Source organism: Oenanthe melanoleuca, chromosome 5 (genome assembly GCF_029582105.1).
Source record: "Oenanthe melanoleuca isolate GR-GAL-2019-014 chromosome 5, OMel1.0, whole genome shotgun sequence".
In the NCBI taxonomy this organism is placed as follows: Eukaryota; Metazoa; Chordata; class Aves; order Passeriformes; family Muscicapidae; genus Oenanthe; species Oenanthe melanoleuca.
Window position 1 is genome coordinate 48573620 of NC_079339.1, and position 26288 is coordinate 48599907.

Here is a 26288-nt window from a genome sequence, read left to right on the forward strand (position 1 = left end):
GCCCTGCTGAAAAGCAGGGCAGGGCGAGCAGCGGCGGGCGGCTCGGAAGCGCTGCGGCGCTGTGAAGAGCGGGCAGAAGTGAGCAAACCAGCTGAACCGCTTGCAGAATTAATCAGTAACAAAGAGACTGGAGCTGTTGGCGGGCTTCAGCCCTTGAACCTGGACTCTGCTCTATAAATTTCAACTTGGAATGGCTCTCTACTTGTTGAAAGACAGGTTGGCTCCAGGCCAAGACATAGGGGGAAGGAAAAAAAAAAAAAAAAAAAACAAAAGGAAAAAAAAATTCAATCTTGCTCAGGAACTTCCCTTCAGTTTCTAACTCTTTTTATGAGCTAGTAATAGGGCGGTCTAGAAAATGGGAAACAAATAGTGAGTCTTGAAAGGAAAAAAATGAACCAGAAGTTGGTTTAATAAGGAAAATAAAACAAGTAGGTGCTAAATTCAAATCTGGATTTTGCCTGCACACAAGTACATCAGCTCTAATAGACGACTTCAGAGCACCTCGGCAATAATTCAAAGCAGAATTTTACAGTTACATTAGCTGACTACAGGTTTGACTCTGAAAATAATAAATGTCTTAAAAGAGGAAGAGGGCTGTTTAATCCTTGTCTGCAGTTTCATCTTGTTCTCTCCTCCCCCACCACTCCACCTTGTTTAAATGACCATTACAAAAGAAGTGTGGTATAAAAAACAGGTAGAACCATCATTTATTCAACAGCATCTCTTTCCTTTCTTATTTTACCCCTCTTCAAACAGGGGTGTGTAGGAGAACCGATGCTTTCCACAAGCTTTCCTCACTGCCAAGGCACTTTCAGTCACAAATACCTTTCTGCTTTCCCAGCATGTGCAGACAAGGAGCGGGCTGGAGCAGAGTGAGGGGCTGGAGTACAGAGTGGGGGAGCTGTCAAAGTGGGAAGAAAGAAGGCAAACATCTATTCAGAGGCCAGATGCACTGAGCAAGGTCAGCTGCAGAGACACAGCCCTTTGCAGCAGCTATGCAATTACATTCAAAGTCTGCACAGCACCGAGACTCCCACAACCTGCATGCAAGGGCTGGACTGGAGGATCTAGGGCAGCTGGAAGAAGGTCTATAATGATTTTAATTGCTCTTCCGAGATGCTAAAGGGTAGATGAGATGTTCTTTAGCCAGAGCAGAGGGGCTGATGCTCTGTACCGCTTGCAAGAATACATGTGAATAAAACACCCTAATGAGAGAATGGACAGAGAAATAGGGTATGTGCCAGCAGTGATCAAAAGGTGAAATAAAACATTGAAATAAGATGCAGCCTAATACCAGCATGGAGGACAAGGATACAAAATCTTGTCAACAAAATTGGCTGTTAAGGTAAATTCAGATTAATCACTCCCAGCTCTCTTAGTCTCCAAACTCCCTTAATTTTAAAGAAGGGGCTGACTCCTGTGAGGCTGCACACCATCCAGACTGCTGGACACTTAAAGCTACATATGTAGCATGCCTGCTACAGACACGCATCCTATGCTTCCACTTTCCAAGAAAACTGGGATCTGCTACTTGGTAGGTCTTTTCCATCTGCAGCTTTTATGACTCTGCTGAGGACCAGCGAGCAGTGTCCCCCTTTTCTGGCTCAAGAAATATGCTACCAAATGCCAGAAGAAGGAGCGAGTTTTAAGAGCTGTTGGGCTTAACGGGCTTTCTGCAAAGGCATACATGCAAGGAGAAAAAAACAACAACCGCTAAGTAACCACTTCACATCTGCCATTAACATTATTAAACTCCTTACAAACAGTATCTACCCCACCTTCCCCACTACACACAAACATACACACACCCCCGAGCTCTGCAACACAGCAACTGGGAGCCAAGACGGCTCTCCTCTCCTCACTGCAGCAACCACATTCATTCCTGTTAAGGGGTTAACGATTCATTTCCACTACTTCTCTCGAGAAAACCTACAATGAAAACATTGGCTCACGAAAGCGTTCTCACTGCCAGAATGCCACAGCGCGAGTGAAAAGTCCGTTTTGTTTTCATTACATCTCTGGGATTTCCGGCTTAACTCCTGAGCTTAGACACCAAATCCCTAGATACCCCACCCACCCAGTTTTTCTTCTTTTTTTTTTTTTTTTTTTTTTTTTAATAACATTTCTACTGCACAGCCCACCAATTACCATTTGGAGGGTGGGAGGGAATGGGGAAAAGAAACCATGCAGAAAAGGATGGTCTTGTCGGAGAGAGCACACGCATCTCCCAAGACAAGAGTTATCCAGTTTCTCCTGGCTTCTAGGATTTTCTGCTGAGAAACATGGTTTTAATTCTATACCTGGCCTCTCTCTTCTATTTCTTACCCTCCAGGCTCCCATCTTCCCACTCAGCCACCGAAGCCAGTGCTAAAAGTCAGCCCCAAATCTATGCCCTTTGAAGTTATGTGACATGACATAGAAATCCAAGCCTTTCTTGTACAAAAAGTATGATTACTTCACAGGAGGGTTTTTTTTTTCCTCCAGTTATGATAGAAAAATGTTCCAATCTCAGAAAAAACCTAGAAAGGTTCAACCTTTATGTCACAGCTGATTTGGTCACTGTGTGTATAGGCAGCACAGTTCAAACACTGGCTGAGAAAGAAAAACAATCTATGGAAAACACATGAAGGGAGACAACCTCATGCTATAGCAACACTTCTGTTCTGCTCAAGCCAAGGAACCATTTCTGTGCCTTTATGTATTTATCCACCATTGGAGAAGCAGCTTTTCTCTTTTATAGTACTTCCACACACCCGGCTTTCCTTTAGCTACAACCCAATCCAAAATTCCCCTGCAAACACATACAAATCCTTTCTTGCAGTCAACACTCCACCAAGCGCAAGCATATTGCTATTTGTCGCATCCTCACGAATGCCAAAGCAGTCCACAAGCTGGTTGGGCACTACTTTTACTTTGCTCTTAAAAGTTGCTCACAAAGTTGTCAAGAAAAATGAGCAATGGCTGGCTGAACAGTGCCTTTTCACCATTCACCGTTACTGTTGCCTGTAAAAATCTACCAATCTTTCCATGGCTAATAATAACCAGATACGCATACAGTTTCTGGACACATGGCCCAAGTAATTTCGCAAAAGGAATTAAATAAAGGCAAAAAGCCACTTTGTTGGGTGACATTTTTAGTAGGTTCTGAGTAAGCTGAGAGTTCTTTCACTGAATTAAAAGAGGCCAGCAGCAGCACCAACATGGTACAAACAAGCAAGTTTTGCTCTTAAAGAGTGACTCCTTACACACATTCACCCCAGAGCAAGAAGACTGGCCGTGTGTACTGAATGACCTTCTTAAATCCCCTCTCATCAGCCTGCAAAATGGCACTTCTGTCGAAAAGGTTTTACCCAGCACTGTCACTCATAAAACTGAAGATGACTATAACTAGGAGAGATTAGAGAGGAAAAAATAACAGCAGCAAGCTCCTGTTTCTCAGTACGGCACTCAGGGGCAGCTCCCCACTTGTGCCACCTGGTCAATCCAGTGTGGTCCTGCTGGTTTCAGGGGAATTACCCCACGTGAAACAGGGGCACAGCAGAGTAAACTGGACCCCCACCACTCCTGCAGCCCTGTGGGAATCCTGCTAACCACCTACAGGGCACGGAAGACAACTTTGAAAAACAGGATGGTGAGAAGAACAAAAGAAAAAGCTAAGACCAGCAGGGAAAATCAAGGGCATAATATGCTCAGCATTTTTTTTTAAATCTGCTTTAAAACTCGGTGTGATTAATTTCATTCTTTACTGGCAGATGCTGGGAAAGCCTTGGTGCCTGGCAGGGCCAGACCCTGGGCAGGACACAACTGGGACAAGCTGAGGTGGCAGCAGGGAGGGGGCGGTTGGTGGCCTCAGGCTCGGTCTGAGCAGAGGGTGCTGGAGTGGGGCCCCAGGGTGTGGTGGAGCTGAAGCAAGGGGAAGGAAGGGTTTTGTAACTGGCAGGTTTCTCACCTTTAACTCTTGCCAGGGTTGGCAGGGTCTGTGCTGCTGACTTGGTGAGAGACACTGGAACAGTTGCCCTGTGGCTGCAGCCCTGGGGCTGGCGTGGTGACAGGCGCCCTCCACACTGCCCATCTCCCACAGGGGCACAGTCATGTTGCTTCCACCAGCAGTCTTAAAACTTTAAGCCATCAACATTTCAGCAGCCCTTGTTCAAGCTTGAAGCCTCAGCAAAGCAGGGGAGGGCAGCTGGCACTGCAGGCTGCTCCTGTGGGCTGGGGGGTGCCCTGTCCCCAGAGGAGAGCCAAGCTCCCCAGGCGTGCCCTCCACCCCCAGCCCTGGGTGCAGGCAGGGCTCTGGGTGAGATCACCCTGCTTGTTTTTCTCTCCACACCCCAGCAAGGACCTCAGCAAGGTCCCAGGGGCAGGAAGCTTGCTCGTTAACCCACTCTCAGGGCACTGTCAGTTGACACCTTCCTTGTGTCATGCGTCCTCCCCTTACTGTTCAGCAACACCAATTAGCAAAACGTGTTGCTAAATACCTGCTGAAGCAGCAAAGGAGTAGGAGGAGGTGACCAGGTAACTCCTCTGCACTCAGGAAAATCCTAGCAGATTTGAGAGAAGAAACAAGCTTGGAAAAGCCTCATGAAAAGGATTGCAGCTGAATTTCTCAGGCACTGTCACCACGTATTTCTAGAAGCCTCTTTTTCTTCACATACTGTTTTCTCCTGGCCTCACTTTTACAAGTCACTCCCGCAAGACCCACTACCCCAGGGAGGTTCTGGTGCCATGACAGCCTAGGGAAGGGGACAGCCACCAAGCCCTGTGCCAGCTCAGCTTCAGAGCACCTCTTCCCAACCTGCCTGAGTTTGCTGTCGCAGTCCTGGGGATGTTTCAGCTCATGTTTCCCTCCCCTCACGTGTGAAGGCATCACGATGGCTGTCTGAGTCCTGCAGTTAATATGGGTGCACGGGTCCATAATGTACATTGTAAGTGAATGTCTCAGGGTAGGCAGCAATAATAATTAGCTGTCATGATTTCAAAAAAGGATAATCCATGCCATTGAGTTAACAGTCACTCACACAACACACATGGATTTAACTAATCTTAATTTGGAGAAAAATAACAATTCTAAATATATCAAATAGCCCATTTCATGGCAACCTGCAGTGGTGTTTATCTCTGGCTTCCAGCACATGCGAGTTATTTAGTTTCTCTCACTGGCAGTTTTACCATTCAAAAGCCTGAAATGAACATTCATGGAGCAGGGGTTGCAGTTAAATCCTGCCTCTGACAGGGAGCCTTTTTTTGTGATGTACATCTAGTACAATGTATGGAGCCCAGCACTGGTAGCTGGGACAGGATGAATGAGGAATTCCAATCAACCCCTTCCCCTTTCCTAGCACTATCTTTGCAAAAAATTAGCTCAACATCTTAATGAACCTCTGCTGCTGCTGTAGTTATATGTTTGTGAGGGTCTGCTGGCCTGAAGGTGCAGGCCTGCCAGTGAATCTGGAGAAGGTCTGGTCCAAGTGGTTCACCTCCACAGAGGCTCCCTCCTCTTTGCTGGGGTTCTGTGAAACCACTCAGCATTAAAATCAAGCTGACTGGTACTTTTTTTTAATCTGGGTCATTTCAGAGAATCCTGCTAACAAACAGACCACAGGGCCATGGGGAGGAGGTGAGATACCATCAGCCAAATGACAGTGGGAGCACCTTCCCAGGTTATTCTTCAGCCAGGACAGATCACCTGCTTATGTCCAAGATCTGATAAATATGAAAGATAAAAAGAGGTATAAAATACAAGAGTGGTCTATTTTTTTTTTTTTTTTTTTTTTTTTCCAAAATACCTGCCAGCAGTGAAATAAAAGAAGCAGTGACCAATAACTGCTTGCCAACTCACTGGCCTGGTTACATTTTGCCGTGCAACAATCTGGTACATCTCTTCGATACTATCACACCCTCTGTACAAGAGGCAGAACTGATTTTCAAACAGGTCAGCCAATTTGAAAAAAAAATAAAGCCTGTACAGGGCAGACTGCTCCTAAGCAAGTCACGTCCTCCCAGTGCCAGCTAACATGCTACCACATATCTTACGGACAGTGGCAACTAAACGAAAACACCTTCAGAACTCGGATTTGCAAGTTACCAGTCAGAGAAAGATGACAGATTTCGTTATCAGAAGATCTTTAAAAGCTGATTGCAGAGACAAAGTTGCCTTTGTCTCTGCTGGAATATAGAAATGTCTGTCAGACACTTGTGTTGCATACATAAAAATTCTGGTGAACTCCTGAGTTCTGCCTCAATGTGTCCCCCAAAGCAGCATAAGGTCTGTTGTGTGGTCAAGAGTCATTCAGTGACTTGGGCAAGAAGAGCTACCAAGAGAGTAAAAAAAAAAAAGGCAAAAAGAAAGAGAAGGGGAAAGATCAGGAGCACCCTGTGCCAGGATGATACTCAGCGCGGTTTCTGCATCCCAGTATCCTCACACCCAGAGCTACGAGATGTGCAATGGCAGAGCCAAGCTCAGCACTTGACATACCCTCAGAGCATCCAGCCATGGGAAGCTGTAAAGTTTGGTGGCTTAGTCACACCACAGAAGGCTGACAATTCATTCTGACCAAATAAGAAGGTCTACAAAAATAACACAAGATGAAACCTCTTTGAGGACAGCAGTGGTGGCAGCATATTTCAGGGAGCCAGAGTGGCGAGTGGGTGATTTCTGGTTTCCCTCTTCAAATATAAAGACTCAATTATCTTTGAACAGCTTGCTTTACACATGAATTGACACATTTATTTTACAATAAATAACTGAAAGTTATCTATGTTTCCTTTACTGTTAATCTACACAAAGAAATAATAAACAGAGCTTGTCTACAAAAATGCAACTACTGCAGTCCTCAGAATTCAATTAAGCTAAAATAATTAATGCTTCCACCATATTAAATTACTTTATACATTTGAGCCACTGAAGTTTTTTTTTTATTATTCTTTAATCTTTTTCGCCTTTTTATTTAATAAAAAAGTTAGTTTCAAAGGGGGGGGGCTGGCTAGGAGGGGGAAAAAGAACACGATTTGCTGTTAAAATGTAATGGTCTCCTTTAGCTGACACAGCATGTAGAGTGTTTTGTGCCTTTGATTAAAATAACATTTTAAATGCTTTGAACAAACATATCTCCCCATACTTCTAAGGGATTATTTTACATATTTCTTGGTGGAATAAAGAAATTCATTCTTCCTGTCGCAGTACAGAAAGGCTAAGAATATCTTTCGTCACATATAAAGTAAAAATACTGTAGGCTGTTGCATTATTACAAAAAAAAAAAAAAATAAAGGGAGGGGGTGGCAGGGTAGGAGAAAGCTGCCTTAGAGATTAAGTTTCCCTTTTATGAAATCGTATTTAGTCTCTTTTTTTAACAAATCTAACAACAATGCTCTACAGCCGCTCACTGGGAAATACCTTTAATGTTAAATGCAGATTCTGATTTTCTTGGCTAATGCAGAAAGCCTTTCTATTGAAATATAAATAAGGGGTTTGGTATATCCCACTAAAGCCTTTCCAGTGAATGACTTCTGTGGGTTTTTCATGGCTACCCTCCATGGCTGTAATGTGAGGCTTTTATCCTACTATTGAAAACTATCCGCTGCTATTAAAAAAAATATGGAAGGACACTGCACCTTTTTATCTCAGAGCTGGGCTCCTAATTGAGAAAGTATTATTACGACACTGTTTTGTGGATGTCCCTATCTCCATGCACTGCTGAGAAAATGCCAATCAAATGATAAACCCTTTTATTTTTCTCAATTCAAAATCTTTCCTACATATTTTTCATTTGATATTCAGTTTAGTCTGAAAGAGATTAGGTGCTCCAGACTGGCTTTTAATTTTTTTTATGCCTTTTCCACGTGTGAACATCTCCTTCATGACCTCCTATCCCAGCAGGACAAAAGCTTTGGTTGTGTTGTTGCTGACCCCAGAAGCTGGGATGGGACAGCACCCTCTGGCAGCTCTGGGAGTCGCCATTGAGGTACTGTGGACTGAACTTGGGCAGAGATCAGTAAGAGATGAGCTCTGGACTACAGCTGCAGCAGAGTTCTCCTAAAACAACCTTAATAAGCACCGCACACCCTCTGCAAGGGGCTGAGGCCATCAGCTCATACAGAGATCAGCAGATATTGGGGTGTCCAGCACCACTCAGGCAGCCCTCAGCAGACTGGGGAAGATTCTGAATACTTCTCTTCTGCTCCTACCAAATGGAAAGGAAATCTAGCCCTCAAACCTGCTACACCATGATGCAGTCATCTCTGCCAAGAAATGTATTCACAAGTGCAAAAGGATGAGGAAAGCTGAAAAGGGATGAGGAAAAGGTGGGGTCATGTCTCACAGTAGGTTTGCTTACAATGCTCCAGCACAGGTCTGCCACAGCTAATGCTCCCAAAGCTACCACCTGCCTCATGTCAAGGTGGTGGCTGCACTCAAAAACAAGATTCCTGGAAGAAGACAGTATAGTCAATGGGCATTGTCTGTCCTGTTCTAAAAGACAGGAGATCTGAAGACTGCAGCATTTTAGAGCCCACACCCTCACTGAAGTGATGCCCAAGCCTGTCAGAGGTGCTGGGGCCTGGCTCAGAGACCTCCAACACTAAAAGTGGAAATCTCTTAAGCTTCAATTGTTAAGATAGGAGCCTCTCACCAGTCTTCTGGGGATCCCCTCATGGGAAAATCTCTACCACAGGTGGGATCCTGGACTGTCAGATCTAATCCCATAGGACAGTTCCTAGAGACATTGGGATAGTGGCAGCAAAGACAAATTGTCACTGGTCTCCTGTATGGGATGCAGTCAGTTTGAACAAAAAAGGCCTGTTTGAGGGGAGATCCTGCTGTGTAACATAAAACCCCTCACTAGCAGGGAGGAGAGTCATCCTTTCACCACTGCAGAGGGGAAAAACACCCTGCTTGATGGTAGCAACCCCATGCCAGGCACTCTGCAGGAACCACTGCATACCACCTCACCTAGGTGGATAATCATCACCTGCCTGCCCACATCTGAGCAGGGGAGGTCCACTGAACGAACGTTAGCTTCACCACATGTGAGAGTTTTAGAAAAAGAAAATGCCTGCAATTTGCTCAGCCAAGTCAGCCTGTGCTGTTGTATCCTCATTCAATCTTCTCATTCAGAAGATCTATTTGGGGTGTGCATGAGAGTGGAGGTGTTGCCCACCCACCCCAAGCTATCTAAGGAGGCTCAGGACAGGCAGCACAGGCAGCAGTGCAGGCCCAGAAGCTGATATCTACCCCAGGAAAGGAAAATTAAGGACTTAACAAAACCCTTCTTTATCCCTCACAAAAAAAATCTTCTTCCCACTACCAGTCAGTGGGAAGAGGATTTTTCCACTGACATCACTAGTGTCAGGATGCAGTCCTTCCCAATGAGTCTGCATGTGAGAAAGGGTATCTGCAACAGGACTGAACTGAGCACCTCACCAAAGTCCCCTATCCCTCTGCCACTGCTACTTGCTTAAGGATGCTCCTGAAATGTTTTCTGACCCCAACTTTCTGCTTTTTCCCAGATGTACAGGATGCCCCTTAGCTCACCAGGCTGCCTGAGAGGCCCCTTTTTCCAGCAGCTGTCCCTGCACAGACAGCTACAATGAATTAAACAGGGATGGTCAGCCCTGCAGAGCCACGAGGATCCTCCAGATGGACAGCTCCTATAAAGACGTGTTGCTGAAGCCTGTTTCATGGCACTTGCTAGAGGACTCCAGTTAAAAGATTACCTAGGCAAGTTGACTGAGTGTAAAACGTGCTGTACCTGCAATGTTCTCCTGCTTGGGGCAAATTCCTTTTGTAGGCGTGAGAAGACGGTCTTCTTCATCGGGTGTGACTTGGATCCCGATTTCCACTGGCTCTGACACTTTCCTGAGCTCGGCGCGTGAGGAGGGGGGAGGGCTGCTCTTATCCATGCTCTTTTCATAGCAGACACCACCAGTGCCATTGCACTGTTTTCTCTTGTGCTCTATAAAAACCAGGATGTCTCCCAGCGGGAAGTTCATCTGACACTGTCCGCAGGTTAGCAAGTCGGGGTCTGTCCCGCCCGCGGCGATGCTGATGCCGCCGGGGTCTGCTATTGCCAGGCTCTCGTCCTCGTCGGCCAGTGCCGGTTCCACATGGTCAGCCTCTGCTTTGCATGGACAAGGAGAGAGAGGGAGGGAAGGGACGAGGGGAAAAGAGAAGGAGATTGCTTTGAGTGTTTGAGACTCTCAAGGATGCATCACCAGAGGCCCAGCCTCCCCCCACCCCCCTCAAAGGAGCCAAGCCTGATTAGATCTTTCTTTTATTTTTCAGCTTTTCCGCTCTCCCAGAATGATTTCAATATATTTTGCAACCAAGCCTGCCTGAAACAAAATGGAAAGGCTGACCTGGCATAGCTTTCTTGACAGCTCCTTCCCACTGCTGCCAGCACTGCAAGGATATCAGCAAAGAGCCATTTTGCAAGCGTTCGAGCCCCAAGTCACATTCTGAAATAGTTCCTCTCTTTTTATCCCACCTTCTCATTCCCTCCGCGTCTCCCAGCCATCTGGCCAAGGCCCCATCCAGCAAAGCTTATGCACCCAAATCTTTCCTTCTTTTTCAGAGAGAGGGGGAAAGCTTTTATGCACCAAACTGTCAGGACCAGGCTCGCCGTGTCATACAAAATTAGCACCACCTTGTCCCATTACAGAGTTACCAGCAGGATTAAATGACCACCCATTAGCAGAAATTACAAAAAAAAATACTTGCAAGACTAGCATAAGCAGGGTATGGTCTCATGAGCAGTTAAGGGGTTTCAAAAGTGTGTACAGTGGGAAAGGGAATGAGGCACTTATTTAACATACTGGAATATTGGCTGAGCCTGAAATATTCCACTCTATGTTTCCAATGGCAAATAACCCTGCCATTGCTATATAGGCTAATAAAAGGGTTTTTTTGTTTAAATCTTGTCCACAGACTGGTTGAATTTCCTACTTTTACCCCCAAACACTGGGAAAGAATTTCTGAGTGACTTGAATCAGTTTCTAAGAAATACATAACTTCTCATTTCACAATTAATAAAACCCAGTATATTTTAAATCAGTATTTAGAAGATAATTTTTACACTATAAAATAATTGTGGATCAAAATCCGTTTCTGGGGCAAAACATGTTTTTTGGTTTATTTTCTCTTGTTCTGCCATGTAACTGCCAAATCATACAAACCTTGGACTTTACTCAGGCAAAATTTCCACTGACTTTTGCCTAAGGCTGGTTTGCCTCTGCGAGGACTATAGGATTTGGGCTGAACTAAACAGAGGAACTAACAGTATGTAAATCAGTGACTGAGACCTCTAATCGAATCAGGATTAAAGGAATAGGAGGAAAAATCTTCTCTATTAGCCCAAGCAGTTTCCTTATGGATTTCCTGGGGAAAGTAAGTAACACAAATGTCTCAAAGAAGTAAGACTGTGATAGACAGAAGTTATAATTCAGACCTGGACTCTTCTGCATTCTGAAAACAAAAGAATTTTTGTCCCACTCTTCAGCAAATGCAAAAAAAAAAAAAAAAAAAAAAAAAAAAAAAAAAAAAAAGTAAAAATAACGAACGCATAGAAAAGGGGCAAGAGGTAGAAGGTGGAATGCATTGCCTGGCAACAAAAATGGCTAAGCCTTGAAAAAAAGACAGTTTAGAAAAAGAATCGCTCCCATTTTTGCCTTCCAGAATAAATAACTGCTCAGCATATCTACCAGCTGTCTTACAAGTTGCATCAGAGCTCAACAGTGAAGCAGAGAGCAGCAGTGCCAGCAGGAAAGGACAGGGACCCCAGAGAAGTGCCCAAGCATGGACCGTCCTGCTGGAGCCGACAATGGGCACAAGAAGGCTTATGTTTCCCAACTCACTCATTCTGAAAATCATTAATTACCTTTTTCCCCTTCATCTAAGTTTAAAAGGAGTTTGAAGACAATAGTGAGCAATTAATTCCCCAATTTATACCATGAAAAGATGTCTCCTTGCCTTAGTGAAAATGTGACTATAACCCTGTGCTGAAAAGGCACTGCTGGGAAGGGAGCGGGTACCTGCGAACAGTGTGTCAGGATGCAAAAGGTAATTATTTAGTGCTGCAGTTCCCTTTAATGATCTAACATTGAGCAATATTGTTTATATTGAAGAGAGCTTGCACCTTTAATTACCAATTACATATACATCATTTTAGAGCCAAAAGAAAAGCACTGTGAAAAGGGTCTTTTAGAAATGTGCACGCAATTTGTAGCCAGAATTCCTATTAAGGGGGAATAGTGTGTCAAAATATTTTTTAAAACCGTACAGAGAGGCACTCACAGGCACGAAGATACACAAGCGGGAGATGGGACAAAGAGCTGGAAAAGACAACACGAAAACAGGAACTGAACTAAGGGTCGTAAGAATAAAAGATGGCACGGGAAAAAAATGCTTGTTAGTAGTTACTAACATTCCTGGAAAGCCTTTTGATTAAAGTCTATGTCTTAAATTACAATGGCTGAATTTTGGCATTTATATATATGTAACAAATAAAAAGAAAAGCACGGATCTCAACTTTATTATCTTTTGATGTGAGGATTTTTTTTTTTTTTTTTTGCCTGTGATTTAGATCGTGCTCTTCAGAAAATGTAGCAAAATTGCTGCAACTGATAAGGGTCCTGACCAAGCGCCTGTGGAAACATGAAGGAGGTTTAAACAGCTAAACTGTTACAAATTCTTTCTTTTCAGTTCTACGCTTCATTTGAATATTAGTTAAATCCACATATGCCTATTCACTTACACTCTCTCACTCTCTCTTTCCAAGGACTCCGCAATGGCACTTTTTTAAAATAACATCTGGTATTCCTTCATATTTTGGCAGTCGTCACATCACCAAAAATCAGCTTTTCGTTTTCTTGGTACGCCGAGCCCTCGTGATCAGTAGTAATTGGGTTTCAAATTATCAAAAGATTTTTTTTTACTCAATTCTATTTCTGATTTGAGCTTAATAAATCATCAATCATGAGCCCAGCTATTCACGCAACAATGCAGAAGCTATATTACATCCCCTTATTCACAACATGGAAAACAGACACAAAAGAATGAAAAACAAAATACTGAATAGATCTTCAAATGCATTTTATCCATGTCAATTTGCATTTATTTTTTTTACTCAGAATAAAAAAAAAAAAAAGAAGAAGAAAGAAAAGGCTTCCTATTGACAACTCAATTAAGCCATTAAAAACCTACATTCAAGTAACATTACAGGAGAGATTTAAAACCCACAAAGGGAAAGAGAAAAAAGCCTGCAAGTCCAGCCCATAACGCATCGGGTCATGCCTGGTTAATACAACAGCCAAGATCTTAGGCTGTTTAAGGAGCCCTTTAATACCAGTGGGGCAATTTAGGCCAGTCTCAATCTAAAGTTCTGACTCTGCTTGTGTCTGTGGGTTTAAAATGAGTCGCTTCACATTATTTGAATTTAACTCTGTGGTTTCATTGCTGTTGTTGGTAGATGGGTTTAGAGGTAGGAGGGTGTTTCTTCACAAGTATTTATTTAAAATTATATTTTTTTTTAAAGAATAAGAAATTAGGCGACACAAAATAGGAGAAGGGAAAATATCTCATGTCACTTACATGAGAAAAGTGAAAAATAAAAAGAGAGCTATTTCCAACCAGGACTTGTGCCCTAGTTCTTTCAGGCATGTTAAGGTGTGCCCAGTATTTTCCCTACATCCAGAGATTCCTACACAGAGGATTGCCTTGGCATTGCCTGCCTAGGGAGCACAGGCTACGGGCAGTCTTTGGGGACATGAGTGACACAGTTATATGATGGCTTTGTGAAATTAAAGTAACCGGACAATCCAAATCATTCGCTTTACTTGAAAAAACATTTTACTTGCTGACTGGACTCTAAGCAGCATCTCCAAGGTCTCTGGCTGCCTACCACACCAAAATACAGTGGACAAGCCCCTTAATTCCATAAAGGTACTGTCACAAAGCCACCAGCACTCCTACTCCAGCATGGTGACATCATTAGAGCATATGTGCCCCATGCAAACAATGCTCTCATGCCCAGTGTTAAAGTGAACACACATGCTAACTACTTTCTGCCTGTCAGTTGTCTCAAAATCTTGCCCACTAATAGTGGAAAGGACTGTTTTGTTAAAAATCATTTCCAAGGCTTTAAAGGACAGAATCATGGATGCTTGTTCACAGAATTTGGGTGAGGCTGAGTCCAGACAGCAATCATTTCTTTTCTTGTCTTTTTATTGCTCTGCAGAACCAGGGTAAGAAAGCATCTAGAAGTTGCCTACCTATTCTCTTCCTTATTTTTCTTGTTCTATAGTATCAAAAAGAGGTAAAGGGGGCAGAGGAAGTGTTTTGGTGTTGGGCCAAAGTGTTGCGTCTGAAACATTCTCCCCATGGCTGGTTTGTGCACAAATCAATAACGGGGTGATGAAGGTGAGCACTGCCAGTGCCTTCACTGCAGAGGTGCTGCTGGGTGCCCTGCCTGCCCCAGCACCCTGCCACGGCCTCTGCCCACCCCTGTGGCCACCTGGGGGGCAAGGCACAGGCTACCCCATGGGCCACCCTTCTCTGGGACAAGCTGGGGGTGCCCAGAGCCCACCATGGGGACAGAGTTCCTGGTGGCCAGGTACAGGATACTGCCTAGAAATGTGCTGCAGCACATCAAGTGCACTGCTCTCCTCACACTGTCACTGCTCTGTCTCTGGCACAGCCAGAGAGAGCTCAGCCTAGTTGGGGAGTGAGCACAAAGGACAGACTTGCTCTTCAGGGTGTTGGCCCAAAGCAGGCCTGAAAACGATGTCCCTTCCATCAACTCCCACATGTCACATTTACTGTAACATCGACATGCTTAACGGAAATAGCTCGAATCGCACGCTCTCTGGCTGGGTTATCACCCAGATCGGTGTCAGGATCCTTGCTGCACAAAGACTAACGCTGCTCAGAGCGGGCGAAGCGGCTCCTCGCCATCGAAGTTTATCAATAACCCGCTTCCAGAGCATCCCAGCAGCTCCCTGCAGCCACAAGGTGCAGAGTTGAGATGATGCCTACATACTGCAGCAGCACTGCACTCAGCGGCACTAGGCGCCACTTATCTGCCACCAATTTTTAATTTTTCTGAAGGCTGCGAAAACAACTGTTTGCGGCATTTAGTTTTTTTTCTGAACGTAAGTGTGAGGCTGAGCTCGCCGGGAGAGGCAGCTCGATGGAGACGCTCCCGAAGCACAGGGGAGCGCAGTGCGCCTCGCTGTCCCAGCGGCTCTCGGCAGAGCGCACAAAGGCAGCGGGAGCAGCGGCAGGCGGGGCTGTGCCCCTCGGAGCCGGCCGGTCCCGCACGCACAGCCGCAGGTGCGGGGCCCCGGGCAGGCTGGAGCCTCCCCCGGGCACCGCCGGGGGACCGGGACACGGCGGGGCAGCGACCGGGCAAGGAATGACCCGGCCACCCCAAAGCTTCACACCCGCAGAGGGCTGCGAGGCGAAGGGCTGTGCTGCAGCGCTGGGACCTCAGACACCTCGTGCTGCAGAAATCTCTCTGAACGCAGTTTAACCCTCTGCACACACCTGAGACTGAGCGAGCCCGAGCACTGCCACAAAGAGCCAGTCAACACATCAGATTTAGGGGAAAGAAGAAGGAAAACGACACAATTACCACGCTGGACCCAAACAGGACAAAAGACAAGAATATCCGAGAATCTGCACAAATCTCCAGCACTTGTCAGATGTTATTTCTTCAGAAACTGTGTACAGTGTTACGGAAGGGAGTAGTGTGTCTCTTAAGTAAACTATACATTAATAAAAAAATATTTACTGCTTTTGAAAGTAGAAAATGTATAGGCTCTTCTATAGACTGCAGAAGCTGTAAATCTCTGCAGATAAAATGGGATGCGATGATGTGATATAAAAGCATTCTTTGTTCCCCAGTGAATACATTGGTTTTATTTAAAACTAAACGACAACCAAGGAGAGAAAGGAGTGCTTGGTGCCACAAAAGGAGAAGGAGCAGTATTTGGGTACAGGCTTTCAACTGGCATAGAAAAGAATACTGGAAGCAGAGATTCTTACCCAAGGATTTAAAAGGCATGGTCAAAATTAAGTAATTGGTTCTGAGCATATATTAAACACACAACAGCACTGTCCTTTTCTTAAATATCAGACTCAAAAAAGACTGAATTTTTCAATTGTTTATGGCACACTGTTGCTCATATACTATTTTCTTAAGCCTTTTTTTTGTGCTTTCATTGAAGCATACTCATTATAATATTCAGCGAATTTATGGCTTCTTCCAGTGGCTTAGTAAAAGGGGTCATAAAAAAGTTAAGTAAACCAGTATGTTTTTTTCCTTTCCCTTAACTTTGGATTCCTTTTTTGTACTGTGCTGTCTAGTGCTTAGTCTTTGGAAAGTACCTTGGGCATATCCAGCACACACACAAATTATCAGCTGCTCCAGGAAAAAAACAAAACGGAATTTCTTGCACTGAGGCAACTACACAAAAGACTTGCATATGTCAAAAATACAGAACTAAGTCCCTGTGAATGCTGCACCATTAATCAAATCCTCGATCTGGTGTCACTTTTGCCAGTAAAATGATTATATTCTTCTAACCCCCTTCTACTGGCGCGTGCCTGCAATGCATGAAGTGTGTCCCTCTACTTTAATTTGTTTTCGAATAGCCTGCTTTAGGCATTTTTTATATATCCTTTGAAAAAAAAAATAAAAAAGGAAAAAAAAAAAAAAGAAAAGAAAAGAAATAAGCTGCTACTTAAAGCTCCAGCAAGGATCTACAGTATTGAACAAGCAACAGCTTTTTGAGAAGGAGGGCAGACAACAAGAAAATTTAACTGATGTTCAAGAGCCTCTGAGGCTGCAACTGAAAGCCGAGAAATGGTGTGCAGCCTGCTTAGATACATTTTAAAAAGTAAATAAACACCGAGGAGGAAGGTGCTATAGTACAAGCAGCTGAATGAATCATGCATTTATCAATGCATGCAGTTATTGATGCCTTTTCCCTCCCTCGTTAAAAAGATACATACATATTAAGCCGTCTATAGACTATGCTGATGTTTCACCGAGTGCTTTAGTGGCACTGCTAACTTTAATGCATGTGGGTAAGCCCCAGCCACTCTTTATTTTTCCACATGCTTTCTCTGGATGGTACCGAAGGGAGACTAAATTCAACCAACAACTTCACTGCAACCCTAGAAAAGCCGAACTGCAACCAAAGAGTAGGAAATGCTCTGGCAAGGAGGCTGAGAGCCATTTTGGGGTAACAGGTCTCTGCAGGGAGGCTTTTCCACCAGGCTTTGACCTGAGGGAGTGGGAAAGGTGAGAGGCAGAGGAGAGAGCGAGAGGAAGGGGAGCTTGGGTGTATGTGCACTTGGTGGGCAGAGGAAGGGGAGGAGGAGAGGGGGATAGCTGCTTCTCTTGATAAAAGTTAATAATCATGCAATGGAAGGAAAGCCACAGTAAGTGAAGTCTGAGGTTTTGGGAGGGGAGAAGGGAAGGTTTTCCCTATGGCTGTGCAACACTAGCACCAGCAACAGCCCAGGCACTGTGCTCTTCAGCTTATCAGTCTGTCAAATGAGCTGGCTGCTGCCTATATGCTTCAAACTAGCCCAATTCAAACATTAAATGAAGTAGAGAAATCATCAGATAAATTACTGGTCCTCTCTACCCAAGAGTGAAGGGTTTTTGTACAGCTGATGACAGCCCTGATCCTTTGTCTGACCTAATTTACTTCTCCTGAAGGTTAGAATAAAGCGCATTTTCCTGTCACAGGATAAGCATGCACATATTGCACCCTAAAAATAAGACACTTCTGCTATGTTAATAGTGCTGTAACTTGATGGACTTCTCAGGATGGGTGAAACAGATATCCAAAGCTTCCCGTGTGTAGCCCACTAAATTATATGTTTGGGCAAGAAAGTGTCCTGCTAAAGTCCACCTACGACACGCAAGCCGACTGCAGCAGACAGCAGCACAAGCCCGTCGGAGAAGCCTGTGAGATGCTCAGCAGCAACTTCTACATGACAGATGTGATTTTGTGTTTATTTCTCTAGAAAAAAAAAAGAATGCTTATTTTCATTTGCAGGAACTACAGGTAGTTTGCTCTAAGGACCTGAGGATCAAAGTACAGTTAACTATCTTGTATCAGATCCTCTCGGCAGGAGTACATGTGGCTTTCTGATATGTAATCGAAGCCAATTTCTGTACATGTGTGTCTGCTTTGTTGCTGCATACATCTTATCCTACAACTCCAGCTTCTTCCCTCTGTGTTTTCACATCCACTGGAACAAACATATGGATCTCCATGGGCTCCCCCCGCTCCCCACCACGCAGGGGCTCGCTCATGTGCAGGTATCATTACCCCGATCACTATCTGACAACAACAAATTGAGAATTTAAACATTGTCTGTTGACAATAAAAAGCACCGTTAAAAACTAATTTTAATTAAAAACTCCTGTCCGCCCGAGTCAATTAATCAGCCGCGATTTAGTTAAAAATAGATTTGTCTCGCTGTCAGCCTCTCTCGGCTAGCTCTCTATAGATCTTCGCATGAAAATCAATAGCGCAAGTTTGCGCCGAGCGCGTTCGGTGAGCGCCGGGTGGATGCGGGGTGCGGCCCTGCGGGGTGCGGGCTCCGGCCGGGCGGGCTCTGGCCATGCAGGGTGCGGGCTCTGGCCATGCGGGCTCTGGCCATGCGGGCTCTGGCCGTGAAGGGTGCGGGCTCTGGCCGTACAGGCTCTGGCCATGCAGGGTGCGGGCTCTGGCCATGCAGGCTCTGGCCGTGAAGGGTGCGGGCTCTGGCCATGCAGGGTGCGGGCTCTGGCCATGCAGGGTGCGGGCTCCGGCCATGCAGGGTGCAGGCTCTGGCCATGCAGGCTCTGGCCATGCAGGGTGCAAGCTCTGGCCATGCAGTGTGCGGGCTCTGGCCATGCAGGGTGCAGGCTCTGGCCATGCAGGCTCTGGCCATGCAGGGTGCGGGCTCTGGCCATGCAGGGTGCAGGCTCTGGCCATGCAGGCTCTGGCCATGCAGGGTGCGGGCTCTGGCCATGCAGGCTCTGGCCGTGCAGGCTCTGGCCATGCAGGGTGCGGGCTCTGGCCATGCAGGGTGCGGGCTCTGGCCATGCAGGCTCTGGCCATGCAGGCTCTGGCCATGCAGGGTGCGGGCTCTGGCCATGCAGGGTGCAGGCTCTGGCCATGCAGGGTGCGGGCTCTGGCCATGCAGGGTGCAGGCTCTGGCCATGCAGGCTCTGGCCATGCAGGGTGCAGGCTCTGGCCATGCAGTGTGCGGGCTCTGGCCATGCAGTGTGCAGGCTCTGGCCATGCAGTGTGCGGGCTCTGGCCATGCAGTGTGCAGGCTCTGGCCATGCAGTGTGCGGGCTCTGGCCATGCAGTGTGCGGGCTCTGGCCATGCAGTGTGCGGGCTCTGGCCATGCAGGGTGCAGGCTCTGGCCATGCAGGCTCTGGCCATGCAGGGTGCGGGCTCTGGCCATGCAGGCTCTGGCCATGCAGGATGCAGGCTCTGGCCATGCAGGGTGCAGGCTCTGGCCATGCAGGCTCTGGCCATGCAGGGTGCGGGCTCCGGCCGTGCGGGCTCCGGCGGCGCATCCCGCGCGTCCCGCGGCGGGGCCGGCGTGGCCATCGCACGGGCTGGGAGCTCCCCCTAGTCGCCAACCCCCGCCACTGGCGGCCGAGGCGCACGGCAGGCTCCGGCAGCCCGGCGAAGTTTATTTTGGAAAGTATTTTCCATCAACAAACAACGCAACGAGCAAAGCGATCCAGGTAGGAAATGTGGGAGACGAGCTAACATCGCGTGAGAAGCGTTTTTGAAGCAGAGAGGTTTGCTCGCAGCCCTGGGAAGAGCAGCTGAAGTCAGCCAGAGCCTATAAATTATATCAGAAATTTGCACTACTTCTTCAAGCACACACTTCTCTAAGTCATAATTATTACCAAATATGCCACAAGACAACCCTTTGTTCTGCAGAGAAACACGCATTTTGTGCAAAACAAGGGTTCCCACCATGCCTGTTAAAGGCAGCCAGTTTGTAAAATCTTGAAGAGTTTTATTTCTCGGTATTTAAATAAGCTTGACAAAATATGCTCTGCATCTGCCGACCAGAAAAAAACTGCAAAATGGTTTCTCACCCACTGCATATCTATTTAAGCCACCGGACATATCAACCAAAAAGGACAGAACAACCCACAGCCACAACCTAGTTATTCTGCACCAGTTAAAAAAAAAATATTTTGAAAGAGCAGAAACCATGAAAATGTGCCAGTAATTTTTTTATTTATCTTTTAAGTCCAATACAAATATATTCAAATGAAAGACAACCTGGAATTCAACAGCATACAACCTTTTTTTCCCCCTGTCCTATTTAAAGTAAACACATGTAATGTCTTTTAAAAGCACGTTAAGCTTTTCTGTGCACAGCCATGCAGGTATTATGAAAAAGTCATCCATCCTTAAAATAATAGTAATTTCCTCTCTAATTCTTCAGTCACAGCTTACATTCTCTTTGTATTAGAGTTGATTACATTGGTGTGGGTTTTGTTCTGCAGGGAAAGTGCGTTAATTGCACTAAATCTAAATGCATTTTAAGAGAAGCTCCTTGGAGCAATTTGCAAAACTTTGACATGCAAAAAATCATAGGGGTTTTTGTTATGATTTTTAATGACTACGTACAAAACAAAGTGATACAGGAAATTATTGCTCTTCCTAGGAAACCTGTTGACCAGGTACTGAAGACCTGCCTTGGGAAACCTGGTTCTCTGCCTAGAATTGTATGATTTTCCTGTGCCTTTCTCTCTCAGTCTTTGCTGCTGCTCTACAGACCTGTTCTTGCTTTGCCGCCTTCTGCAAAACTGCTACCAGCGAGCTTTTTACATGCTTTTGCCTTTCACATTTCCTTTAAATGCAAAATGCAGGGCTAGTTTGAAAACAGATTTCTTAAGTTAAAAATGGAAGATCTTAAGCTGGAAAAATCAGCAAATTGAACCAAACCAAAATAACATTTCTTTGCACAGAGCAGCTCAACACTTCAGCCTCCTCTTCTATACATAATCAGCTCTTTTGCATTGTCCCCCCATTTAAATCAGCTTGGCTACCAAGTTTGCTCTGTCCACCACCAGTGAAGAAAGGTCCAGAGTTGCTCTTTTCTCTCCGTGTGTTTCACCTCTGTTTTTTTTCACACATGCCCCTTTACAAGGCTGCCTGGGTGAGCCTGGAAAGGACAGGCAGGCCACCCCGTTTTGCAGTCTTAAAGACCACTTTGCCAATGAGATGCTGCAACTCTGGAGCACAACTACATTGCACTTTCTCTCCTTTTTGAGTTTGTTTGTCTCACACTCAGGATCTAAACGTTTCTCCAAACACCAAGTGCACGAAACCAAATAAACTCCAGCTGAACAGTGTCAGAAAACCCTTCTCTCTCTCTCTGTCTCTCTCCCCATCTCTTCCTTTGCCTGGCAGAGACCTCCAATCCATCCTGAAATGCAACTCCCCTGACAGATGCCAAAAAGGGAGACAGGGAGAAAAAAGCCCAAGCTAAACACGACATAAAGGCAAGATTTCTGAAAACAGTATCAATTCATGCTGGCTTTGGGGGCTTGGCTTGGGATTGACTATTTTGTTTTAAATGCTTTGGTTCCCTATTCTGTTTGCCCACTACTTTCCAAACTCCCCTTTGGAGAGGACACTGCCTGGCTGCTTTTCCCCCATGAATGACACTTTCCAAGGAGTGCAGAGACGGCGACCCCCTCTCCTGCAAGCCTGCAGCTGAGGCTCAGACCTGTGCACTGAGATGCCTGCGCTCCTGCTCCCCAGCCCCAACCCCAGCCCGATGCAGCTCCCCCCGCCCCCCCGCCTCCCACCACCTCCTCCCCTGGATACCTTCATTTTTTTTCCCTGCCACTGTTCAGTATGCAGGCTGATTTCTCCGCCAGCTTCCTCAGGATGGAGAGATAGATAAATACAAGAGGGTAGGGAGGGAAGCTCGTGCTGCTCTGCTCTCCATTCCTCCCCCAGCCTTCCCGCTAAACCAACCCATTGTACACGCAGCTCCTCGGCACCTTTGAATACTCTCCTGCCTCATTATTTACCTTCAAGTAAAGCGATCGGAAAAGGAGATCAAATTGGAATAACAAACCTACCTGGCTCTCTTCTCCACCCCCCTTCCCCGCCACCCCCAGCAGCAACAGCAGCGAGAAAAGAAATGTTTCACCCATTGAAACAAATTCAGACGTGCGCAACAAAACAGATTTTCCGCACACCCCCTTTCAACACCCCACATCTCCTCGCAAGTGAGACAGAAAACAAGTGGGAGAAATTACACTGGGCGATTTAGGTGGCTGTTGATGCTTTTTCTTTTAAAAAGAAAATTAAAAAACAGAAAGAGGGGGAAAAAAAGAAGCCACCAACAAAAAGGCTAAGACATTTTCCAAACCGGATGGCTAAAATCAAAAATGCAATTAATGAAGGGGAGGGAATTGAGGAAGGGGGGATCCACCTTTTATGGTGATGCAAATCTGGCTCCAAAATAACAATGAATTAAAAACAACCCCCCTAGAAAAAGCTGAATACCAGATGCATCTTCATCAAGGTTCCACCAGCTGATGGACTGGGGGTGGAGTGAGGGGTACTTTTTAAAAAATAAAGACGCACATTAAAAAAATGCATATATATATATATATATATACACACACATATATATGTATGTATATATGAAAAAAAAATAATACAGAAACAGTGAAAGAAATTTATATTTCGGAACTCAAACCGTCCCCCAGCAGTCCTCCGGTATGAAAAGATAATCCCAATGGAGGTGGAAAAATTATATAAACATATATATCTCGATTCCCAAGGAAATCTTAGAAACAGAAATTTATCACCGGTAACAAAGAAAGAGAGGAGCTCGCAAGCACCAAATGCTCCTGGCAGATGGCTCCTATTCTTGGCTTTCAGGGGAGGGGAGAGAAGCCGGGGAAATATTTTATTTATTTATTTAAATTTTTTAAAATCTCAACATAAATATTCGGATCCGCCGCGGCTCAGGCTCAGCCCCGGGCTGGCTCCGTGCAGCCGCCGCCCCCCGCAGCACAACAACTTGCGGACTCGTCTTGCGGGGCGGGGGGGGCAGGGGTCCGGCCGGGCTTCCCGGGTGCGGGGCATTTTCTTACCACCCCCCAAACTTGTCCTACGCTATAGGAGGAAAATGGGCCCCCCCTGACCTCCGCCTTCCCCGTGCCCCGGAGGCGTCGGAGCAGCGCGGAGCGCTGGGGGCCGCACGCCCCGGGAGGCGTCCCCACATTTCCCCCCTGGCGGCACAAGCCCCCGGGGACGAGAGCGCCGTGCAGCGCAGTGGGGCGCCCGCTCGGGGACCTGCCCCCTACTCTGCCTGCAGGCACTCGCCCCTTCCCGGAGCTTTAGGGGTGGGAACGGGGAGGAGGGGGATTCTGGTGCTGGGGGGAGGGGGGATGCCTCCTTCCCTCCCCCCCCTTTATTTTTTCCTTCCCTATTTCTTTTTCTTTTTTTTTTTTTTTTTTTTTTTTTTTCGGGGGAGGGGGCGGGGGGGGGGTGAGCATATGTGTGTATTTTCACTTACAATGGGAGCTTCAGCAAAGTGCAGCCTCCGCTCCTGCCCCGCAGGCGAGCCGGTGCCGCTGCCCGACCCGCATTTCGTGCACTCCATCCCCGGTCCCCGCCTCGGCTTTCCTCGCGCCCCTCGCCACCGACAGAAACTCCCACCAGCACTTGGCCCCTCGGCAGCCCCTGCCCTGCCTCTAGCCCCGGCCGAGCTGGTTCTGCCTTGCCCCGCGCTTAGGAGGAGAGTTCTTTTCCCCCGCCGGCGATGCACCTGGGGCGGGCAGGGCGCAGCTGGCCGTCTACCTGCCCCGCGTTCCAGCGCCGGGGGGCTCGGCCCCGCCGCCAGCCCACCGCCTCCATGTGCTTCCCGCTAAGTCCCGCGGCCGTTCCGCGTCTCCCTCCCTCGCTGCCCACCTTGGTCCTCCTCCGCCCCACTCCGCGGCCCGGCTGTCACGCCGAGGCGAGGCTCTCGGCCAACTTTTCCCACCGCTCCGTGCTGCCCCCGAAGCGCGGAGCGAGGAGCGGGGCCGCGGGCGAGCGGCGGAGCCCCGGCGGGGTGGCCCGGGCGGGCCCGGGGTGGCCCTTGAAGCCCGGAGCAGCGCGCCCCGCTCCGCCGCGCCCCGCGCCCGCCGCCGCCCGAGAGCCCCGCGCCGCGCTCTGCCCGCCGGCAGCTCCTGCCCGCTCCACGCCGCCTGCCCTCCCGCCTGCCTGCCCGCCTCACCTCCGCACCGCTGCAAAAACGCACGGCAAACTTCGGGCTTCTCCCCCCCTCCACCCCCAGCCCATCCCCCCCAGCCACACACCCCCCTCCCCTCTTTAATTCCCTTCTCCTCTCCCTCTCTCTGAAGTCATTTACCAGCTTCGGTTGCTCCTGGAGTTTCCCCCCCACACCCCCCCTCCCCAACCGCTTCCTCCCCTTCCCTAATTTTGCTTCTCGATTTCGGATCGGTTTGGTTCCAAGTTCAAACTTACGTGTGATAATCTCTCTTTGTGACAAGTGCTGCGGGTTTCCCTGCTTGCGACGGGACATTGCCCTGGCATTTACACTGGCATCGCCTGGAGAGCTGCACTGGTTTGGGGGGATGTGTTGGGGGGCCGATCCTCCTCCTCTTTTTTTTTCCCCTCTTTATTCTTCTTCTTTATCGAGTTCTTCTTTCAAAAAAAATCAAAAACGAAAAAAAAAAAAAGCCTCCTTTTTGTTGCTGCTGTGGTGCACTGGATGGGATTCCCTCTCAATTAAAAATCATCATCATCATCATCATCAGGAAAAGCTCTTTCTCGTTCTTTTTCTGTTTCTCTTTCATACACTGTCTTTTCTCCACTGCTTCTGCCACTTGGACTTCCAGATCTCTTCTTGAACTTAGGAGGATATGCACCGCCAGTGACACTTTTCTCTTTCCCTCTTTCCAGAGTGCTTGGCAAATTGGCAAGTGCGCTTTTCCACCAGGAGGGTAAAAAAAAAAATTAAAAAAAAAAAAAAAAAAAAAAAAAAAACTGTAGAAAAAAAAAAAGAAGAAAAGTACTAGAATTGGGATAGCCCCCAGAAAAAAAAAATCGCCAAAAAAAACTGTTTCTCAGAGGTTGACCCTTGCTGGGTAGATATATAGAGAGAATTTTTTTGAAAAGGGGTAGCCGAAACTGTGTCTCCTCTTTCCCAGTTCAAGTGGCACTGCTTTGCCCTGGTGCTTTTGGATTGCCAGTGCTCCTGCACCACTTTGCACTCTTCCCCCCTCGCCTGGCACTGGGACTGGAAGGAAGGAAGCCCCCAGTGCAGCTGGGCTGGTGCTGGCTATTACTATTATATATTGCAATGTGAAGATGGCGGAGTCCTGGTTCTCTGGGAGCGCTCTGTCTCTCTATGGCTGGGGCTGCCTCTGTACAATGGGATAAAATTCAAGTTCAAGTGCGGACGTGACGTTTAATCTGCACTAGAGACAAAAAGACCCAGAGAGTAGGAGCACTGGGGGCGACTAGCGGTGGCTTTTTAACATTGTACCCTGCAAGAGAACAAGAAACGCCACTCGCACACACCGCACACACCGCACACGCACACACACCGCACACACACCAACTACGGCACACGCAGGGCTCGCCGCCGCTCCGGGCTTTGTGCAGCGCGCTCCCAGTACGCGGAGAAAGGGAAAGACAGGGGGGAAGGGATAAATCCGCATCCTCGCTCACGGCCAAACTTCCCCGAGCCCGGCGCCGGCCGCAGCGGGGGCGGCTCGGCCGGGGGAGGCTCCGGGGGTCGGCGGGGCGCGGGGGAGGCGCTGGCGCTGCCCGCGGTGCCGCGCTGCCCGCCCGCGCCGCCGCTCATCGCGGCCGCCGCTCTCCGCCGCCCGGGCTCGGCGCTGGGTCGTGCTCCCGCCGTCCGTGCCCAGCAGCGGAGGCTCCCCAGGGGTCGCGGGGCTGCTCTTCCTTCCCTCCGGGCGCCGCCGCAGCTCCTCGGCGGCGAGAGCGTTCCCCCTGCATTTCTTTCAAACAGTTTTACAACAACACAAATATCTGTGTGGGTTGGGGAGAGGGATTTTTTTCCCCCTCCTCTCTCCCTACCCGAAGTGCGATGGTAGCGGGACACGCGCGCACACCCGATCCGCACACGCACACACGCTCCGACCTTCTCCCAGCCCTCCAACCCCCCTTCCCTTAAAATCCTGGCAGAGACTATTTTTCCTTGGAGAAATTAAGTCTCAGCCACGAACGGAGAGCCTCCGAGTTCCCAGGAACT

At 47.5% G+C, this 26288-nt stretch overlaps 1 protein-coding gene across 2 annotated transcripts in view; it reads right to left on the reverse strand.

Annotated features, from left to right (window-relative positions):
* BCL11B (BCL11 transcription factor B) overlaps positions 1-25523 on the reverse strand; it is a 96766-nt gene extending 71243 nt beyond the window's left edge. For both annotated transcript variants that reach the window (XM_056492956.1, XM_056492955.1), the window contains exons 1-2: positions 24533-25523; positions 9747-10112 (exon numbers count right to left, since the gene is read on the reverse strand). In XM_056492956.1, coding sequence (XP_056348931.1) covers positions 9747-10112; positions 24533-24590 — 424 coding nt within the window. In that variant the 5' untranslated portion in view covers positions 24591-25523. The remainder of the gene's footprint in view (positions 1-9746; positions 10113-24532) is intronic.
* Between the last annotated feature and the right edge of the window lie 765 nt (positions 25524-26288).